This window comes from Eptesicus fuscus, chromosome 2, assembly GCF_027574615.1.
Source record: "Eptesicus fuscus isolate TK198812 chromosome 2, DD_ASM_mEF_20220401, whole genome shotgun sequence".
NCBI lineage: Eukaryota > Metazoa > Chordata > Mammalia > Chiroptera > Vespertilionidae > Eptesicus > Eptesicus fuscus.
In genome coordinates this window covers 22,443,426-22,464,704 of record NC_072474.1, presented here as the reverse complement: position 1 = coordinate 22,464,704, position 21,279 = coordinate 22,443,426, and the positions used below count along the sequence as shown (strand labels likewise).

General features: G+C 37.3%; 1 protein-coding gene across 1 annotated transcript in view; it reads left to right on the top strand.

The window, feature by feature from the left end:
- MALRD1 (MAM and LDL receptor class A domain containing 1) overlaps positions 1-21,279 on the top strand; it is a 640,413-nt gene that overhangs the window by 503,476 nt on the left and 115,658 nt on the right. The window contains exon 35 of the mRNA XM_054724807.1: positions 13,549-13,812. Within this exon, the coding sequence (XP_054580782.1) occupies positions 13,549-13,812 (264 nt within the window). The remainder of the gene's footprint in view (positions 1-13,548; positions 13,813-21,279) is intronic.

The following is a 21,279-nucleotide window of genomic DNA, read 5'->3' as shown; positions in this document are numbered from 1 at the left end:
CTCTTCCAGCTTTGCCATTTTATGATTGTATGGACTGGATTTGTTGCCAAGGATCATGACAGCAGAAGGGAACCAGAGAATGACACAGAAAGGGACAGAGTCCAAAGAGAAGGAGAAGGAAGTTAAAAGGGGTCTAGGGGTTAGGGCCGACAGGTACAAGCAGAAATGTTGTTGCAATTAGATGCAGAAGAGTTCTCAATACTTGGTATGTCTGTAAATTTGAGTAAGCCAGGCTTTCATTGAGTCAGTGTTTGTTGAGAATCTGTGTGTTGCCCTGAATTTAGATCGGAAGGACAGATATGAATATAATTGTATCACCAGTTCTCCAGGAGTTCAAAATCTAATGAGATATTATGATAATGATGCATACCTGAAGGTTTAAAGCAAGATAAAGTGTATTTGAAACTGGGTCAGCTCTAAGATCTGTGTTCTAAGATGATTTCGTTTCACTTAGAGGTATCATCAAAAAGTAGTTTCTTGAGACATAGTTGAATATTCTGAGAAATAGTCAGTGGTTTGCTGGTAATCTAGCTCTTATTTCTTTAAAGAAAGGAGCCCTGATTTGTAACACCTGCCTATTTTCTGGGTGTAAATACTCCTAGCATGATTGATTGCAGGTTACCAGTGTTACATCACGGGAGGGGGAGGTGGGATTGGGAAGAGATGCACACAGTCGTACCACAGGCTGCAGCACTCACAGGGTCAGAGGAGTGAGCTCCAGGGCAGTGGTGCTACCTCCTCTCAGCTAGACAGTTGAATGAAAACTGAAGCTGTCCATATTCTGCAGCATAGGGACCGAATTATAAAGTTGACCAGCAACAATATACTCTCTATCTATACTCTAATGGTGTTCAACACAGAGAATGGTGCACATTTACTTAGCATTGTGAACCAAGAATATTGCTAATGAAACATCTATCTAATAATAGAGGAATATGCAAAGTGTCCAGGATGCTGTCACAGTAACAGTAATGACCATCAGGCTGCCTGGGGTGACCAGGCCAGCAGGGGGGTTACTGAGGGACAACCAAATGACTCAACAGCAGGCTGCATGGGGTGACCAGGGTGGTGGGTGGGGGCAGTTAGGGGCAATCAGGCTAGCAGGCAGAGGCGGTTAGGGGTGATCAAGCTGGCAGGGGGGGCAGTTAGGGGCAATCAGGCAGGCAGGCAGGCAGGTGAGCAATTAGGAGCCAGTGGTCCCGGATTGTGAGAGGGTACAGGCTGGGCTGAGGGGAACACCCCCCCCCCATGCATGAATTTCGTGCACCAGGCCTATAGTCCTATATAATAAAAGCCTAATATGCAAATTGTCCCCTCGGGCAGTCGTTTGACTGGGAGTTTGACTGCTCACTATGACGTGTGCTGACTACCAGAGGCATAGCTAAACATGGTGAGCATCAGTGACACACTGCGACCTCTCACCAGCTACCTGGGGGCAGGGGTTAAGGGGATGGAGGTGTGGTAAGAATGTGGGATATTGGCTGAGCTCACTCTCACTCCCCCTGCTACCCTCCCCTGGGATGCCAGGGCTCACATGCCAGGGAAGCCCCCATGTTCAGGTACCAGGCGCCCTTGAGGAGCCCACCTCGCACCCGTGTGGCCTCTTCTGGGTGAGCTGCCAGGACCGCAGGGGCTGGTCGGGCTTCCCTTGGATTCGCACAGGAGCCGGACTGCGAGGCTGGCCAGGAGTGAGCATGCTGCCTGCCCTGCTTCCAGGCGGCACTGCTGGGCGGCTCAGAGGCCCACACTGTGTCCCAGCCCAAGGCGTCCAGCTATGCTCACTGCATCTCTGTGTGGGGACTCGGGTGCTGTGACTCAGGCAGAGGGGGGGTTGCGGGGGGCCCAGGGGCCCAGGTGGTGCCCAGGACCCTGAGGTCAGCTGGGACCTGCCCTTCCATGCCAGATGCTCATGCTTCGATCTCTGGCCAGGCTTAGGGATGGCACCCATGCACAAATTTTGTGCACTGGGGCTCTAGTATTCTATAATGAGGATATTTGTATCTTTTGTATGAGTTGATAAAAACTCCTTAGAAACCTTTTGGTTATGCATAACCATAGAACATGTCATTAAATTTTCAGTGCCTTTCTTTTTATAAATATCCACTTTAAAATCAGTGTGGGATTTTTTTATTTGTTTGTTTGTTTTTTACTCCTTTATTTCCTTACTACAAACCTCAGGCTGCATATAGATATTTGCCTTCTTTTCCTCCCCACTCAGTTTTATTTTATGACTCAAGCTCTAGTTCGAGGCCTTCTTATTGCTCATCAGAATCTCTGTAATAGCTACATAACTGATTTATCAAATTTACTGACATGTGTCATATACAAATACCAAATTAGTCCCCTAGTCCCTATTATAGTGTAAGTTCCCAAAAAGGTAAACCTATCTTTCTTATTCACCACAACAACCAAAATAAACTTTTATGCAAGCAACAAAAATCGGGCTTGGGCTAACAAGCAGAAAATAAGTTTATTGAAAGGATACTGGATAGCTCTAAATATCAAATGTAAAACTGAGAATCGAAAGAGGAGAGTGGGGAACAAGTAAAATTGACTAAAACAGAGGGTAAAACTGGCTAATTCCACTGCCTTTAAATAATTTTCTTGGAAGCTGGGATATCTGCTCCCATGTCATCACTTTAAATAATCTCTATCTGTCCCCATGTCACGCCCTCAAAATTAAAAGAACTTGTTGGAAGCACACCAAAGACCAAGCCCAAGTCATATGTTTATATGTCAGTCTCCTCAGTTAATCTTTTGTATCTAATTTCCACATTATCCACTTCTGGGTGAGGCTATTCTCTGTCTTTTTAAATCATAATCAAACCTGAATATTCTGCAACATATGGACCAAATTATAAAGTTGACCAGTGACAATAAACTCTCTATCTATACTCTAATGGTGAGAGAGGAAATATAAGAGAAACTAGTCAAAATATACAAATTCATACAGGTTATGAATAAAATGCTTAGAAGCTCCAATTGCTTACCAAATAGTTTTCTTATTCTTTAGTACAACTCCTGCCATTCCTGTATGTCTCTGCAAAATGATCCCTTAAAATGGGACCTCTTACCTTTCTCAATTATGCCCCATATTCTCTTATCTCTATGACTTTGGTCTTACTGCTTCCTGGCTGGGAGCACCCTGCCCTTCACCTCCTCTAGTTAAAAGCCTTTTCTACCTTTGAGGGCAGAACAAAAGCCACCTTCTTCATGAAATTATATTTCATCTTCCCCACGAGAAGCCAAACTCTGTTCTAGATCTTAGCCTTAAGTTTGCAGCTCTCCTATAATATGCCTTATGTGATATTTTGTAATGTGTAGCTTGTATTACATCATTTTCAGTTTCTCCACATTGAAAAATCCCCATTGTCATTATCTTGCTTGTTTGTTTTTTCTATTTTAGTGAGAATGAGAGATCTTTAACTATTAGGTTGATTAAGAAAAATATAAATTTCAAGTCAGCATCTGATATAAAGAGTAGTATCTATTTTATATCAGAAGTTATAGCAATTGTAGATAAATTATTTAAAATGTGGTTTTAATGCATGGTTCACTTTTATAATTTTGATTTAGTTAGTGATTCATGGACCTAATTTTAAAATGAATAGTTATAAATGTACAAAAAGCTGAAAGTGATTATTAGTAGATCCTATTTCCCTATTATTGGCTTATAGAAGAATCTTGGGTTTTAAATCTATTATCATGGATCACGAAGTCCTCACAGTTTGTCAGAGGATGGGGTAATTCCTCTTAACTCCTAGAAGGAGTATTAGATTTAAAGAGGGAAAGGGGACCAGAACCAAAAAATAGCATTAAAAGCTAGTACCAAGCAGGCTTATGGGAGAAAGAAGCTTGCCTGTTATGAAGTGGTTCATACTTGGTTTCCTGCTGATCATCAGTTTGGAGGAATCTTATTGAATTAAGGGAAAGAAATCCAAATGACAGCCATGAAAAAAACAGTATGAAGCATATTCTGTTAGCCTGGATTTGACAGTGAACCTGAACTTGAAGACAAACCATAAATTACCGTCCCAACACTCTGTCTTAAAGTTGAATGCTTTTATGTGAACAGTGGTACTTCCCAAATCAATATATGTATTTATGTATATACTAGAGGCCCAGTGCATGAAATTCGTGCACGGGTAGGGTCCCTAGGTCTGGCTGGCAATCAGAGCCAATCTGTGGGGCGACCAGCAGGGCGATCAGGGTGCCTGTGCCTGCTGGCACCCACCTTGGCTGGCCTGGGGCCTGAGGGCTGGGGGCAGCTCCTGCATTGAGCATCTGCCCCCTGGTGGTCAGTGAGCATTATAGCGACTGGTCGTTCTGCTGGTTGGTCTATTTGCATATTAGGCTTTTATTATATAGGATATAGTATGTAAATATATATGCAATGTATACTTGGATATATATGTAATATAATGTATATACACAATAAAACATGGTGTGGCAATTTAGTAATTTCTCTACCGTATGAAAACAAAAACCAATTCCTAAATTCCTAGTCATTTTTAGAAATTATTATAACCTTTGCTGACTCTTTTTTTCACTGAGAAATACACAACAGGCCAAATGTTTTACCAGGCAAAGTATGTATGAAAGATTCTGGGTGCTTTTCACAGCCAAGGTCAATCTGGCCATGTTTTGTTCTCTTGGGCTATTAGAGTCTACTTTTATTACAGGTTTTCTGGTTTCTTGGAACACATATGTTGTTATATGGAAAACATTCAGACTTTATGAAAACACGTTTGTGTGTTTATTACCTAAGAAATAGAATGAGAATGTGACATTGCATTACTAAAAAATCTGTTTTAAGAAAATACTTTTTCAGTTGAAAAACAAATGACTTCAACAGAATGACCAGTTTTACTGATAGCATCTTATTGGCCTGTGAGAACATTTTACCCAGAAAATGCTGGTTACTCTGTGAAAATAGTTGGAAACGGGAAAATAGAAAACAAACAAACAAAACATTTCTTGGCTTACCAAAAAGTAAATGGGTTTTCAAGTATGAATTGTCATCTTCACTAATATAAACTTGGTTAAAATAGAAAATAGGGACTAGAGAAATAACCAGGTTTGTGGGGAGGGGGGTAAAAAAAGAGGAGGTTGTTGAAAGAATGACAGGCCCATGGCTGGGTCTTGCCTGCAGGATGGAATAGATGATTAATCAAGTAAGAGGCCAGTCCAGATAGTCTTGCTTTTTTACCCTCCTGCTCTTTTTGATTGTAATGTAATTAATCTGAGGTTAGTTAGGCACTCCTCCTGTAGGACCCCATACAGGGCAAGAGAGCCCAACACACACTTTAACATAATCATTTTTAATTATTTCATTAGCAAGGCAGGAATTAGTCTCAAAAACTATGTGATTTTAAAAATAGTGATACATTTATTCATAACACTCCAAGCTCCTCATCCGTATTTCCCCAAAGTAATAAGTTAAACGCAGCCTGTGTGTCCCTGTCTTTGGTGCCAATGCCCTGTTAACGGGAAATGATGGTACCATAGCCACTTTCTGTGTTTGGTTGGATCACAGTGATAGTCAAGACATTACAGCTGGGAGGTCTTGAAAGACCGCCATAGAACTGTAGTTGACTCCTGAGTGTTCTCTTTTGCCCACTCCAGTAAGCCATGTGTCTCTCCTTTGACATTCCTGAGGCAGGTGTTCCAAAATTATGCATGAAATTGAACAATATTCCCTCACAGATTGCCCAAAACTTTTTATATTTCCTTGAATTTATATTATTTATGGTGTGTGATGGAGAGATAGCTTCCCACTCTCCATTCTTAAGCCTTCGACACAAAAACAAAGACCAAAGAAGTGACTGGTGCCTAAATACCAACTCAGAATTTCTGTAAAGGGAAGCCTTTCCACTCACATGATTAACATGACATTCTCCTTCCTGGCCCCGTCCCAGCCAGCAAAGAGTATAACGCTGCTGTGTCTGGAATGTTCATTATTTCCTCTGCAGGTTTAGGTTTTAGAATATACGTGAGGTCAAATCAGGCATCAGATCATTGAATACCAACAGGATAATGGCATTCAATCCCATAAGAATAGTGGAGTTAAACTTATAAGGCATTGAAGAACCATTTTTGAACAGGATTCTTCCTTTTGGAAAATGCAATGTGAAGCATGAATTAAAAGGATAATTTATTTCATAATATTGTCCTTAAAGTTAGAAATCAAGAGTTCAACATTTAGGGAATTCTTAACTATTAAATAAAGTTGTAGTTAATATGTAATCAGTGAACAATAGCATTAAATTAGTCCAAGTACATAACCTGGTCCATCATTGCATATAATAGAGGCCACACCAATAAAAATATGTCAGACCAAGAACTATAGCACCATCTGGAAATGATAAAATAGGAATGAATATGTAATCCATGAGGGTCTCTCTAGGTTTCAGGGCTCATGACAAGAAAGAAATGACCAGCAACCTAGCATTTCATGTTTCTCCATTCACATAAGTTTTAGATTATTTTGTGTTATGTGAAGGGAGAAAATTCTTCATTTATACAATTTCAGTCACTTGCAGTGATATCACTATTTTTAGTTAGGAAGGAATTCTCTATAATCGTGGCAGATATTGATGTTGAGTAAAAAGGATAACTCTTTTGGGGCCTCTTAATACCTTCCGTTTCTTCAGCTCTTATTTTCCCTAGTGCGGAAAATATTTTCTTGAGTTTCTTTCAAGTCTGCATTCTCAGTATGCGCTGAGGGGAAGAAAGAACTCTGGTAATAAGGTACTCGCCCCTCCACCACAGTCTCATGTTTTTTCCACCTGTGTTGCCCAGCACCACTGCCCAGCCTCTCTCCTCCAGCCTTTCTATCACTGGTGAACAGTTTCTGTCACTGGTGAAACTGTACACACATGTGTGCATATGCAAAGATGCACACACACACAATAATTGCACAAATGCATATATATACATGTATAAGTGCTTATATGTATATCACATAAATTTTTAATCTGTTAGCTCTCTCCTTAAGTTACTGTAGCTTTTCAGCCTTGGCTAGCTGCAGCTACTTACTTTGAAAATAATTATCACTTTCTATTTGGCATTTGTTCTTAGATGCTTGACAGCTTCTGTGTTGGATTCAACTTCTGGAAACTTTTAGGCCGCCTTTGCCTTGTCGCTTCTGTCAAACTTCTAGCTCTTCTCTTTTGGACAAGCTCAGCAAGCCCTCCTGACTCCTCTGCTCCACATGCTCCTCACTTCTCTGTATGTCCCAGACTTTTCTGTTGTTTTTAGTCCAAACAGAGGTCACATGCTATCATCTTTCCAAGAATATTTAAACTAACCAGATATTGAGATTAAAGGAGATCAAAATGATTCTCTTAGAGCTCCACCTAGAGATAACAATTTTTAAATTAAAAAATTAATGAATATTTTTGTTCTTTATAAAGAAACTTAAGAAAGGATAAATATAAAATTATAATTAAAAATAACTTCAAACCAGGATTTCTTAGGAATTGCACTCAAAAATGATATTTTTCCTCATGGGTTTTTGTGATATTTTTCCATTTTTGTGAATAAAATATCTGCCAGAGACAAACAATTATCAACTTATAACTGATGTATTTTACAATGAGCATTTACCATTTATATCACTGAGTAGGGCAATATTTGGCAAGAGTTTATTTCCTCCTCTTTAAAACTATTTTTCCTTTCAACACCAGCAATTCATTTTGCTTTCACTAAACATATTAATCATAAAGATAAAAATCTACCAGGTTATCCTTGGGCAATTTAGGCATGTATTGGAGTTATATGAAATTCATGAGAACATTTCATTGTATTTCACTGCAAATTATCAGCATGAAGTAAGTTTTATTGCTCTAAGAAAGATATTTCAACTGCTGCCCAAACGAAGTGAACAATGAAACTCAACATTCTGTAGGAAGACAAAGAATAACCAGGATGTCAGAAATTGTAACATGCTTCATAGCACAAAATGAAATAGAATGTGGTAATCAGAGGAATTTTTTGGTTCCAGGGAATGTAAAAGTTAGCTAATAATGCCAGTTCCTACACCCTTTTATCTCAGGTGGGTTTTTTCCTAAAATATTTTCTTTTTCTCTCTCCTAACATTTATTATAAAACAAAAGGCACATTTCTTTTTCCACATTTATATGTAACCTTGTTTGCAAAAGTGCTTTATGTGAAATCTCATAAACCTTCTAAAACAATTGGTAAAAACCATAGCATCTATATAAATGAATATATGTGAATACTAAATTATAGATTTATACATATATTAGAAAGTTATTTTTAAAGAGTCTTATAGTTTTTATTTTTCTGATCTATACTATTTTATGGTTTATTGAATCAATGGAAATAGTCAATGCATTCTTTATTTATTGTTACCTCATGTTAATTAATCATAGAAAGTAAAACTATTTTAACCATTAATTATTATTCATCAATTTAAGAACTATTTATTGAAGACTATGTCGCTGCATTCACAAAGGGAGGTTAACATTTTTCCAACTCTGACTTGGAATGTCCAAACACAGTGTGAGGTCACACCTCTAGAATGGGTAAAGGCCTGGTAAAGATGCTGTTGCCGTGACACAACTGACATTTCATGATGACCCTAGCATAGCTTTGATTGTGGGATTTTCCTTTGGCTTCAGAACCACTGTTCTCAAAACTAACTTGCAATATAAACCCCTTGTACTCTAAATCAGATTTCTTAACCTATTTTCTGTTGAAACTCATGAGAGCTAATGCTCATGTGCTTGTCATATGACTGGTGCAATATAGGCAAGAGAACGATGACTTAAAACAATTTTTAGATGATAGCTATAAATCCACATCCTTACTTTGCACTGGAGAAGCATATTTGGTGAGATACTAGTGAGTCAGCATAATTTTATTGTTGGTACAGCCTTGAAGCAGCTCCAATATAAAGAGTAAATCAATTGCAAACTACAACACGAGATATACTTTATTGTTGATCTCCACAAACTTGAGACTTGTGATCCATTTGAGAAACATTCCCCTAAATCTGATATAATATATTAAGGTGTGTGTGTGTGTGCATGCGTGTGTGTGTGTGTGTGTGTGTGTGTAAATCCACTAAGCTTTCATATCTTCTTCCTGCCCCAGAATCAGATCTATACAATACCCTTAATCAGATATAGTCAGAGAAATGTTGCCTTAACACCAGTAAAAAACCTTTAACTTAAAAATAATGAATTATTTTGTCAAATTAATCTGCATTTTCTTGGAGTGTCTTTCTTTCCTCCTTCTTTCTCTCCTTCAGTCATGGTCACCAACATTTCCTAATTCCTTCTCTCTCTTTCTTTCTTTCTATCCTAAGAGTACTCTTTGGGGTACATGAATGACACTCTCAGCACTGAATGTGCTATTTCAGTTTGCTTTCCTGTTGTAGGTGTTAGTTTTGTACTTATCATGCTATATGCTCTCCCACAGAATAACTCTCTCATGTAATTGATAAAAACATGCATTTCCAAGGAAGCTAATTAAGGTTAGGACTAATCTGGCATCGTTTGCTTGTGGATTCACTGGCCTTGCATCTCAATTCCATTGTTTTTAAATATGTTATTTTTAAATTATTGATTTCAGATAGAGAAAGAGAGTGGGGGAGGGAGACAGAAACATGAATGATGAAAGAGAATCATCAATTGGCTGCCTCCTGCACATCCTCTACTGGGGTTGGAGCCTGGAACCCTGGCATGTGCCCTGACTGGGAATCAAACCATTACGTCCTGGTTCATGGGTTGATGCTCAACCACTTAGCCACACTGTCTGGGACTCGATTCCATGGCTTTTAAACAACCTGACTAAGCAGCTCACTGAACATAAAAATTGCAAAAAGAAAAACATAAAACATTCTGTACAGCCAGATTATATGCTCTGGGACATATTAGTGCTAAAATTTATATAAAGTATATAATTTTTTAGAGAAGTTTTTGTTTTAAAGCAAAATTAAGTGGAGTTTCAGAGAGATTATGTATACCCATCTCTCACCCCACTCACAGCCTCTCACAATCAACATGCCCCACTACAGTGGTACATTTCTTACAATGGATGAACCAATATTGACACATAACTATCATGCAAACTTCATAGCTTACATTAGGCTTCACTCTTAGTGCTGTAAATTCCACGGGTTTTGACACATGTGTGATGGCACGTCTAATCTGTTCAGACTTCTAAACAGAATATCATAGGCTGAGTGGTTTACAAACAACAAATATTCATTTTTCAGTTTTGGAGGCTTAGGAAGTCCAAGATCAAGCTTCTGACAGATTTGGTGCCCAGAAAAAAACTGCTTCCTCATAGACGGTGCCTTTTTGCTGTGTCCTCAGGAGACAGAAGGAGCAAGGTAGCTGTCTTTGGCCACTTTTACAAGGTCACTAATCCATTCATGAGGGCTTCATTACCTAATCACTTCCCAAGGTGCCATCTCCAAATATCATGACATGGGGGATTAGGTTTCAACCTAGGAAATTTGGGGAGACACAAACATTCAGTCTATGGCATGGCATGTATCCACTGTTGCAATGTCATACAGAATGACACTGCTCTGAAAATCCTCTGTGCTCTATGTACTCAACTCTTCCTTCCCCTCAGCTCCTGCTAGCCATTGATCATTTTATTCTATCCACAGTTTTGCCTTTTCCAGAATGTTATATAGATGAAATCAGACAATATATACCCTTCTTAGATTGACTATTCTCACTTAGTAATATGCATTTAAGGTGGTGCTAAGATTTTTCAGTTTAAAACAGGGGACAATTAATTTTGTTCATTTTTTACAGAATTATATGAAAAGACATGACCTATAATAATTAGGTAATTTCAAGCATGACATTGAAATATAAATACATTGATATTAAATTTTCAGGAAAATTTATTAACTTCTCAAAGAGAGAATATAGTAGAATACTTTCAATTCAAAAGATAAACATAGTTCATTTTCCATGAGTAATCATTTTATTTGAAATGAGAACTGGAGGAAGCTTTTATATTAAAAAACATCTATATGCAGAACTTTCACTAGATAAAACAAGAGACTTAAAAGAAATGTTGAACTTACAGAAAAGTGCTTCTGGCTAAGAGCCTACGTAGACTCCCGGAAGGGTGCAAGTTAATATTCTCTTACATTAGAAATATTTCAGTGGAAAATTTGAGAAGTGATTCAAGGGAGATTTAATTTCAGACAAGATATATTTTGATGGTTGGATAGTATCTTAGATTGGGTTCCCAGAGAAGTGAACTCTGAGGCAAAGATTTCCATGTAGAAGGTTCATTGGAAATTCTCCCAGGAACAAGCCTTGTGAAGTGAAGGAGCAGGACTGGGCAGAGGGAGGTTTCAGCTGTGATGCAGGTGCAATAGTGGGACTCAGTGGCTGCCATGGGGAACGCTAGGGCTATAATGGCCCTCATAGTTGTCCCAAATTGAGACATATGGGTTGGGTCATCTTATCCACAATTAACTAGTCAATGAATGGAGCTGTTCTTGTGAGGCAGTGCAACTTAGAGGGAAGCTCCTGGAGCTGAACTCATTTGTGAGTTGTCATCTGGTAATTTCCTGGCAGTTGTGAGAATGAACACCTTAATCTTGATGGAAGACGGAATCCGCTATAGGCAGTACAACACAGAATCCTTTACAGATAGTACAAGTGCCTCAGCTTTTTTGTTTAGAAGGGTCTAGAATAAGTGAGTTGTGAGTACCTTTTGATATAAATGGCTCTGAAATTTGATGACATTGCTACCTCAAGATAAAAGAGAGAATTTTGTTTTTGCATATCCTATATCATAAAGATGTAATATGCAAATTGACCCTCATACCATCACACAAGATGGCCGCCCCCATGTGGTCAAAGGTGGCCATCCCCATGTTGTCAAAGATGGCCACCACAAGATGGCCCGCAGGGGAGGACAGTTGGAGGGGACTAGACCAGCAGGGGAGGGCAGTTGGGGATGACCAGGCCTGCAAGGGAGGGCAGTTAGGGGCAACCAGGCCTGCAAGGGAAGACAGTTAGGGGTGACCGGGCCAGCAGGAGAGGACACTTGCGGGGACCAGGCCTGCAAGGGAGGGCAGTTGTGGGCAATCGGGCCAGCAGCGGAGGGCAGTTGGGGGCAATCGGGCTGGCAGGGGAGCAGTTAGGCGTCAATCAGGCTGGCAGGGGAGTGGTTAGGGGGTGATCAGGCTGACAGGCAGGCAAGTGGTTAGGACCCAGCAGTCCCAGATTGTGAGAGGGATGTCCGACTGCGGTTTAGGCCAGATTGCCAGGATCGGGTCTAAACTGGCAGTTGGACATCCCCTGAGGGGTCCCAGATTGGAGAGGGTGCAGGCTGGGCTGAGGGACACCCCCCAATGTACACGAATTTCATGCACCAGGCCTCTAGTCTAATATAAGGAAAAATATAAAGGAGTGCATACACACACACACATTTGAAATAGTCTGAGAAGCATAAGAAATTTGTACTTGTCTTGAAATAGAGAAAATTACTTCCCTCATGATTTTTTGTTTGTTTTGTTTTGTTTTGTGGTGATGTTGTTTCTGTTTGTTTGTTTTCCCCCCCAGAAAAGATCTTAGCTAAATAATAAGAGCACTACTAAAGTTGGTTCTAGATTTTCATCACATGCAAAAATGTTTATTCAACTTTTTTAACATTTGGTGAGTTCAAAAGATAAATGTTTAGTGAATAAAATATTTTAGAAAATAAAATAAAATTAAGGATGTCTGCCCTTCCTTAAATATGAGATTAATCCAACAAAAAGAATGAAGAGAAACTATTTAATTGACCATTGTTTTATATAAATATAAATATAAATATAAATATAAATATAAATATAAATATAAATATAAATATAAATATAAATATAAATATAAATATAAATATAAATATAAATATAAATATAAATATAAATAACTGTGGTACATCTACACAATGGAATACTATGCTGCGGTAAAAAAAAGAAGGAATTTTTACCATTTGCAACAGCATGGATGGAACTGGAGAGCATTATGCTAAGCGAAATAAGCCAGTCAGAGAAAGATAAGTATCACATGACCTCACTCATTTATGGAATATAATGAACTACATAAACTGATGAACAAAAACAGATCCAGAGACAGAGAAACATCGATCAGACCATGAAACCTCAGAGGGAAGGTAGGGGAGGGTGGGGGTAAGGGGGAGATGTCAACCAAAGGACTTGTATGCATACATATAAGCCTAACCAATGGACACAGACAACAGGGGGATGAGGGTATGAGTGGGGGGTGGGGGGACAACGGGGGGATAAGGACACATATGTAATACCATAATCAATATAAAGAAAAGAATGTTGTTTCTGAGATTTAGATAAGGCATTTTCTCTAATCATGTTTGTATGTTTTGTGGAGTTCATATAATTTCTAATTGTAAATTAATATACTTAAATTACCAAAATGTTTTGTGTTTAATAAAGAATAAATATATCCTACAATGTTTTAACACTAGACAGAGATATAACAATCCTAATGCCAAAAATGACTTGATATGTTCTCTTTTCAGGTCCTGTCACAACACAGCCACCTCCTTGTGAAGCTGATCAATATTCTTGTGTCTACACACTCCAGTGTGTCCCTCTCTCAGGGAAATGCAATGGACAGGAGGATTGCATAGATGGATCGGATGAAATGGATTGTTCTCTCAGCCCTCCTCCTCAGCTCTGCGGTAAAATGGAGTTCCAGTGCTCTACCCACGAGTGTATCCCATCCCTCCTGCTATGTGATGGAGTGCCTGACTGCCACTTTAATGAAGATGAATCCAGCTGCTGTGAGTCATTTCACTAACTTAATGTGCCAGGGAAGAAATGCTGTTTGGGAATGATCAAGAGAGCTTGACAAATAAAACAAAATTCTCTAGAGTCATACCATGACCATATCATCAATAACATAGTTCTTTGTGTTGTGTTTCTAGACAAAACATATAGCCCTTGTTTAGCATCTCTAGAAACATTCTATCTGTGTAGTCACATTAATCTCTGTTAAACTTACCTGATTTCCTTTCTTACTCATATCTGTGTCATTCATATGGGGATGTCTTATGTATTGGTTAATGTTTTTAACAATGTTTATGGAAATGGATTGAAGACATGTAATTATCATTTCTTCCCACCATAAATGTTAATGAAGAGAATCAAGCAAAGCTCTATGGGAAAATATTCATTTCAATGAATATGTGTAGTTAGGGGCTAGACCTGGACAACTACCTGGGCAAATATCATTTCATTAAGAATTCGTGTAAACTCTAAGGATATAGGTTTGATCTCATCCTTGTTACTACCTGTGCAGTCTTGGGAAAGTTATTTGAGTCAGTTTCCTCATCCATATAATACCTACCTTTCAGGGCTGAGAGGATTTGAGAGAATACATGTAAAATCCCAAGCCCTTTTATTTAGCATCTTCTATTTTAATTATAATTAGCCTATGTCAGATAGGAAAGGAAGAGTTTTAGTTAAGTAATTACACAAAACTTTAAGGTAAGCACATAATTGTGGTGGGATCAAAGCACCATTAATATTTATGTAATTATTTTTTATTTGCTTGATTTTATAGTATGTTAACTATACTCTATTTTTGGCAAGGGCTGCAATGATAGAGCTCCATAAACCATATGTTAATGACCACATTTTTTTTTAAATAGTAAAAAGCACTTTGGAACATTGAAATAAATATAAGGCAATATCAGTGCCCTATTTAGTGTGGACATCCAGAATTATAGTAATTATTGGAAAAGACTAAAGATGAATGAAGGAAAAGGAAGGCAGCCTTTGAATGTTTAAAGGTTTCAGCCTTAACTGTAAATTAAAAAATAAAATAAAAAAGGTTTCATCCTTAAATCAGTGAACTTCTTTTCCTGGCTGAAACTTAGAGATTGGTTTTCTATCTCCCTGTTATTAAATACAAGTATATTCTTTCTGTAATAAAGCCAACTTGTCAAGTCTTATAATATTTTCTTAGAGGCAAGGTAAACAAATGGAAATGAATAAAAAAGAAAAAGTCTGCCTAATTACTTATCCCTTTTCCCATCAAGGTTTTAATATTATTTGGCTGATAGGAATCATGTTAAGTTCAATATAATCATGTGATATTTGACTTTAAATAGCACTGCTATTTAAAGAGAAGCTTAGGAAAGTGCTGTATCCTTATACTTTTAGAGATTTGTTGAAAATTGGTGTTTGATGAGGTAGCAATATCTGAAGTTCTGCTCCTAAAGGGAAATAAGTCCACATTAGGAATAGACTGCTATCATGAGAGAATTGCTTCTACCCATCTCTAAAATATTTAAGAGTTCTTACTCTAGAGGGTAAATTGTGTGAAAATGAATAATGGACAAAATGCTGGAACAAAATTACAAAATAAAAACATCCAATGATGGAAATTTCCTCCCAAGGGGGAATAACTTTTTTTCCTGGGCTTACCTACTGATTTAGAATATTTTGTAAACTCACATTCATTCATTCACTTGTTCACAAACTTTCAATAGGAACACAATTTATGCAACTTATTGTATTGGACATTTATGATTCAGGTGAGATTTGGCATTGTACCAGTACAGTTCATAGATACTTCTTATATTACTGAAGGAGATTGGTAAGTGATAGTTGGGAATTCCATGTGATAAGTTCTGTGAGGGAGAGAGGTACAGGGTTATTGAATATATAGGCAACTCTAACTATGGTGCTAGGGATTCTGTAAACTTTAAAAAGAGCCAAATTTGGAAAGACAAGTAGTCATTAGGCAAATAGAGATGCTTAATTTCAGTGAAGAATGTCCCAAGCATAGTGAAAAGGTTCTTTGAAGCATATTTCGTATAACTAGAGTAATTTGTGGTGGGAAATGTATAAATAAGTCTGGACAGGCAAGCAAGGACTCAATCTTGAAGGGGCCTCCCCATCATGCCAGGGCTACACAACCCTTTAAGTAGCACATGGAATGGACTGAAGCAAGGAAGAGGACTGCTTAGGAAATGTTGTAGTCAAAATATAAAGGCATTGGTTAAATAATGGTGTGTGGTAAAGATAGGAATAGATTTAAGAGACATTCTGGTGAAGAGGAAGAGAAAATAATCAAGAATAGTTTCCAAGTTTCTGATTTGGGCACCAGGACAACTAATCTACCATTTCCTGAACTGGGGAAAATAGGAAGAGAAGGACCTGTTACGTAAGATTGTGGCTTAATTTTTAAACATGTTACATTTGTGGTATCTGTAGCACATCCACAGAAATATTCAGAAAGTATTTAGAAATGAATATCTGGAGCTCAGGAAAGAGATAAAGCAAGTTCTATACAGATACATGGCCATCAACATATGATGGTTAAAACTGTGATGCAGATGAGATAATAAAGAGTAAAAAGAGAAAGTGGCAGACAAAATCCTAAGGAACATCTAAAACACAGTTAAGAAAACCAAGCATTGAAAGACACCGAGATGTGGACATAGACACCTCAGGACAACAAAAAGAGATTGATGATCTGATGATAAAAACCTGTAATTATCAGAGTGTCCGCAGGTTGGAATGTTTCAGAGAGATTAGGCCTAAAAAATATGTAGGCTGGGAAAAGCAAAAGGTGGTTTCTGGTGATCTTGGAAAGAGAGAACCTGTTCTGGAATGAGAGGGAAGAATTTGGAAGTCAATCTTTTGTAGAGAAAATGGGAAATGGCAAAGAGCAATCAATTATAGACAACTCTTTCAAGAAGTTGACATTTAGTGAGATGTAGGGCCAAATAAGAGGTTTGTTTGTTTGGTTTGTTTCTTTTGATAGGCTTGTACATGTTTAAATGTTGTAGGAATAGGATTCTGAGGTGTTTACAATTTTAAGCAGGAAAATCAATAGCAATTGATATTTGAAGGCCTCTTCTGGCAAAAATAGATGCTGTAGCGGTAGAATGTTTAAACAAATCAGTGATGAGTTCAACATTTAAAAATAATTTGTGTTTAATATTGTCTTTACATTAGAAACACATTGTTTTAATGAACTGGAGTGACATTTACTTTACCAAAACTATCCCTTTTCCCTTAAAAACGAAGAAAAATAAGTATGGTTTAGTTATATGGGAAAATAGCACAAAACTAGGAACTGTCTTCTCACTGATAGCAATCTATTTACCAAGATTTCAAGATTTCATCAGATATTGCATCATTAATATTCTGTCAAGAAATAGATGGTTCATTGATACTGTATAATTTGAGAATATTTTAATAAAGCGATTATTTATTAGGGAAATATTGTGCATAAAGAAACCAAACAGGATAGGCAGAATAGGGGCTTTTATCACCTACAGACCAAAGCATTTAAGAGGAAGAAACAGTTGTATGAATCTGGAGTCAAAGAAGTCCATTAAGAAAAGCTGTTGTGCGTGAGCTGGTTTGGCTCAGTGCATAGACCGTCGGCCTGTGGACTGAAGGGTTCTGGGTTTGATTCCAGTCAAGGGCACATGCACGGGCTGTGGACTTGGCCACCAGTAGGAGGTGTGTAGGAGGCAGCCAATCAATGATTCTTTCTCATCATTGATGTTTCTATTTCTCTCTCCCTCTCCCTTCCTCTCTCAAATCAATAAATATATATATATTTTTAAAGTTGTGGTATTTGGTTAAAGGGTGATTTCACAGTCACTTCCCTTGTATTAGTCTCCTGCTGATGCTACCCATTTGCCAAACCTTAACAAAAGTTAAACCTAATCAAAATCCAAAGGACAAAGAATCTTGTTAATGTGTCCTTATAGTTTAGTCTCCCAGGGCCTAGAACAAAAAGAGGAGGTAGAGAATGACTCAAAAGAGGAAATGGAAGCTCTCCATCAATGATAAACAAATCTGTGGAAAACATAAAGGGAAGCGGATGATTTACCTATTTTCTAACTTTCATTTGTTCCAGTAGAAGTTGATACGTCCCAGTAAGTTGAATACCCCTTACCGAACACTTGGAATAGGTCATGCTCCTAAGATACTGGGTGGATACACATCCATCGTCATACATGCTTTACTTAGGGTTTATTTTTTTATGCATCAATTATAACAGGAATTTTGCTTTAGGGAAGTAATGCCAATTAAATATTCATGAATTGCTTATCTTTAATGCATCATCTACCTGAGTACCTGAGTGAATGAGCTAAAAGCCACACAATGCTCTGTGTTACTTGGCTCATTTAGGTAAGAAAGATAATGTAGGATGATGACAGATTGAAATAAGTATTTCTGTAGACATTAAAACATAACATTTTAATGTGAATGTGGCACAAGTAGATATTGTCAAGGGAAACATTTTGAAATCTCAGTTTCCTATAAATTTTATACGTATGCATAACCCATAGACACAGACAACAGTGTAGTCATGGCCAAAGGGAAGAGGTGGCAGAAGCTGAGTGGAGGTAGACAAAGTTGGAGCGGGGTGGAGCGTAATAATGTCAACAATAAAAATAAAGTAAAAAATAATAAATTTCATATATAACTTATTTGGACTAATTTTGGAAATTGTCCTTGATGTATATATATTAATGATAGAAGGGAAAAAGAGAGCAATAGTTCAATTTGTTGTCCTATATTTAGTGCAATGCTCTTTGCTGTATATGTCAGTAAATATTAATTGCATTCATAATTTATTTGCCACCTACATTTAAAAGGAAATTGATAAACATCCATTAACTTTAATGTTATACTATTTAAAATGCCACAGAAACTATGGTTTTAGTTTTCAATTTTATAAAGTAAAAGGTCCATTTTTAACTGTCTAAATTGAAAACTTTCTATTAAAAGGAAAAAAGTAAAACCCTTTTTAAATTTTTTTCTGATAGAGGTATATTTTACATCTTTTAATGCTATTTGGGTCATAATTGACATTTTATATTACTGATAAGTTACAGATCTTCATTGTGCAGTCAACTAGAAGATAAGCTATCATTCCCACTGGAAATTGGGTGAGGGAATATGGATGGATTAGTATTTCTGAGAAAAGGATTAAAAATAATGCTTTATAAGTAGATGAGTAGTATCTATCATCTTTGTTTACAAATTTCAATATATTATATTATTTAAAACCTTAAAACTATCATCTTATATTATCTCTCAGCTCCTTGCAATGCGTTGATAATAAAAATATGTATATATACACACATGCTCATACATGTGGGTATATAGAAGCATTAATAAACATACACATTATTTTGCAAACATCTCTGGATCTTATAAGAGTTGGAAATTGTGCAATTTTCTAGTTTATGTGTTTGAAATATGATTTATCTTGTCAATGTAGATCCTAAAATCTCTTAAACCTTTGGAAAAGCTTAGATTATCTCTTCCCTTGGGACCTTAGCCATTTCTACAAAGCTGGTTTCAGCCTTGTTTTTCAGGTTTGTTTGTACCACCTTCTTACACAATTTTCCAGTTAAAGGCAAACTACTTTACTCATGGTTTCAATACCAAATTTATTGATTCTCTGTCTACAGATTACTTTAAATGGCTTTTCTCTGGAAACATTAAAATTTAAAACACATCTCAAGACTCTACTCTTCTTTCAGTCTTTATAGATCTCCCTACACTAAAGGAATCTCTTGCTTTTATAATGCTTATTTATACCAGTGCCTTACCAACTAAATCTGACCTTATGGCATATCTTTTATTATTGTTTTGAACTGCTGATCACTCTTGTATTGTTATCTTGCTATTGTTGCTGTATACATTCTGATGTCTCTTTATTTACATGTCTCCCCTGTGCCCTTCATTTGAAATGCTAAGCCTAGTATCTTACATGTCGTGACAGCTTAATAATATTTATTGCTGTTGAATTGATGTTCCAGCACCTCAGGAAGGATTGCTGAATGAAGACTGTCACTTTAATTGTTCAGAGCCAGCATTTTAATCAATGGAAGTAAACTTTTAGAAATGACATTTTTATGTTCAACTTGAAAATAAATTTTGATAGGCAGTTCTCAAACTAAACTGTGCCAATATCCTATGATAACTCTAAACAATTCCTTCCAGCACACAAATATGTTTGAAAAAAATAAAAAAATTTAAAATAACTGACAAAATCTGTGCAAGAACCATACTTGGAGATCTCTATTCCCATGTCTTCTAAACTGTCCATTTAGTTTGAGAAGTTTGAACTTAGTTGTCTTTATTCTAGTAGAAGTAACTTCCCAGATCAATCCTTTAAAAATTTTAGCAGATTTGAATTAAAATGTTCAAATAAGATATTATATCATATCATTAAGTATATTGAAGAAAAGCAGAGCTGTTTTTGTTGAACTTGGGTTAAGCCCCAGAAAGCCCTGGCTGACCACTCCTGTCTTTCACATTATCTCTGCAAAACACTATGACTTAAAGGAAACAGGTTAGAGAAACAGTGTAGACCAATATCATTATTATTACTTTCTAAACCTATCTTGTGTTTCTGAGAAGATGGTGCAGTGGGTTCATGCTTTGACACTTTCCCTCTACTCCAAACACAGCAATGCTAGAGAGAAGAGCTATCACACAAAAGGCCTTGAAGACATTGAATATTGGCATGGAACAAAACAGAGGTAGAACCAGAGAAAATAGAGATCAGGCCTGAGGTTTCTAGGTTTTTAAGTAATCGGGAGAACAGAGACACATGATGGCCTAGAATGAAATATTCTGGTTCAGCCCTAACTCATAGAAGGAGTCTAAAACACAGCCTCCTGCTTTGAATCCTAAAGAGACTAGAGAATGAGAGGGAGGAACACAACACTACAGTGTAAGGACTAAGAGAGCATCCAAGGGAAGTCTAGTCATTTGCAGGACTAGACTCCATTGAACTGTCAGTACCCTTGACAGGCATCAATAAATACATTTTTCTGAAAAAAAAAAAACAAAAAACACACGAAAGTCTTGTGAATAAGACTTATGTTTGTTTCTTGAAGTCAGGCTAATAAGATACTCTGGGACTTACAAAATACCTCCATCATGCACCAACACAGTGCTTTAAGGTCACACAGTCATAGCACATTGAGCTGCAGTGACCACATCAACACCCAGATCTAATGGGCACCTAGCCACTACTCATAACTTATAACCCAGTTGGCAATTGATGAACACTCAAATGAGTTACGGTACCTATCAGTTCAATTGCACCTAATATCAGGGACATTCGAGGAGTAACAGAGATCTTTGATGTAAATTTGTCTCTAGTCTAAAATCAATTCAGACTACTAGTACATAGTACATATGATGCATTTTATACATACATAATGCAATGCTGAGAAATGATTCCATCAACATAC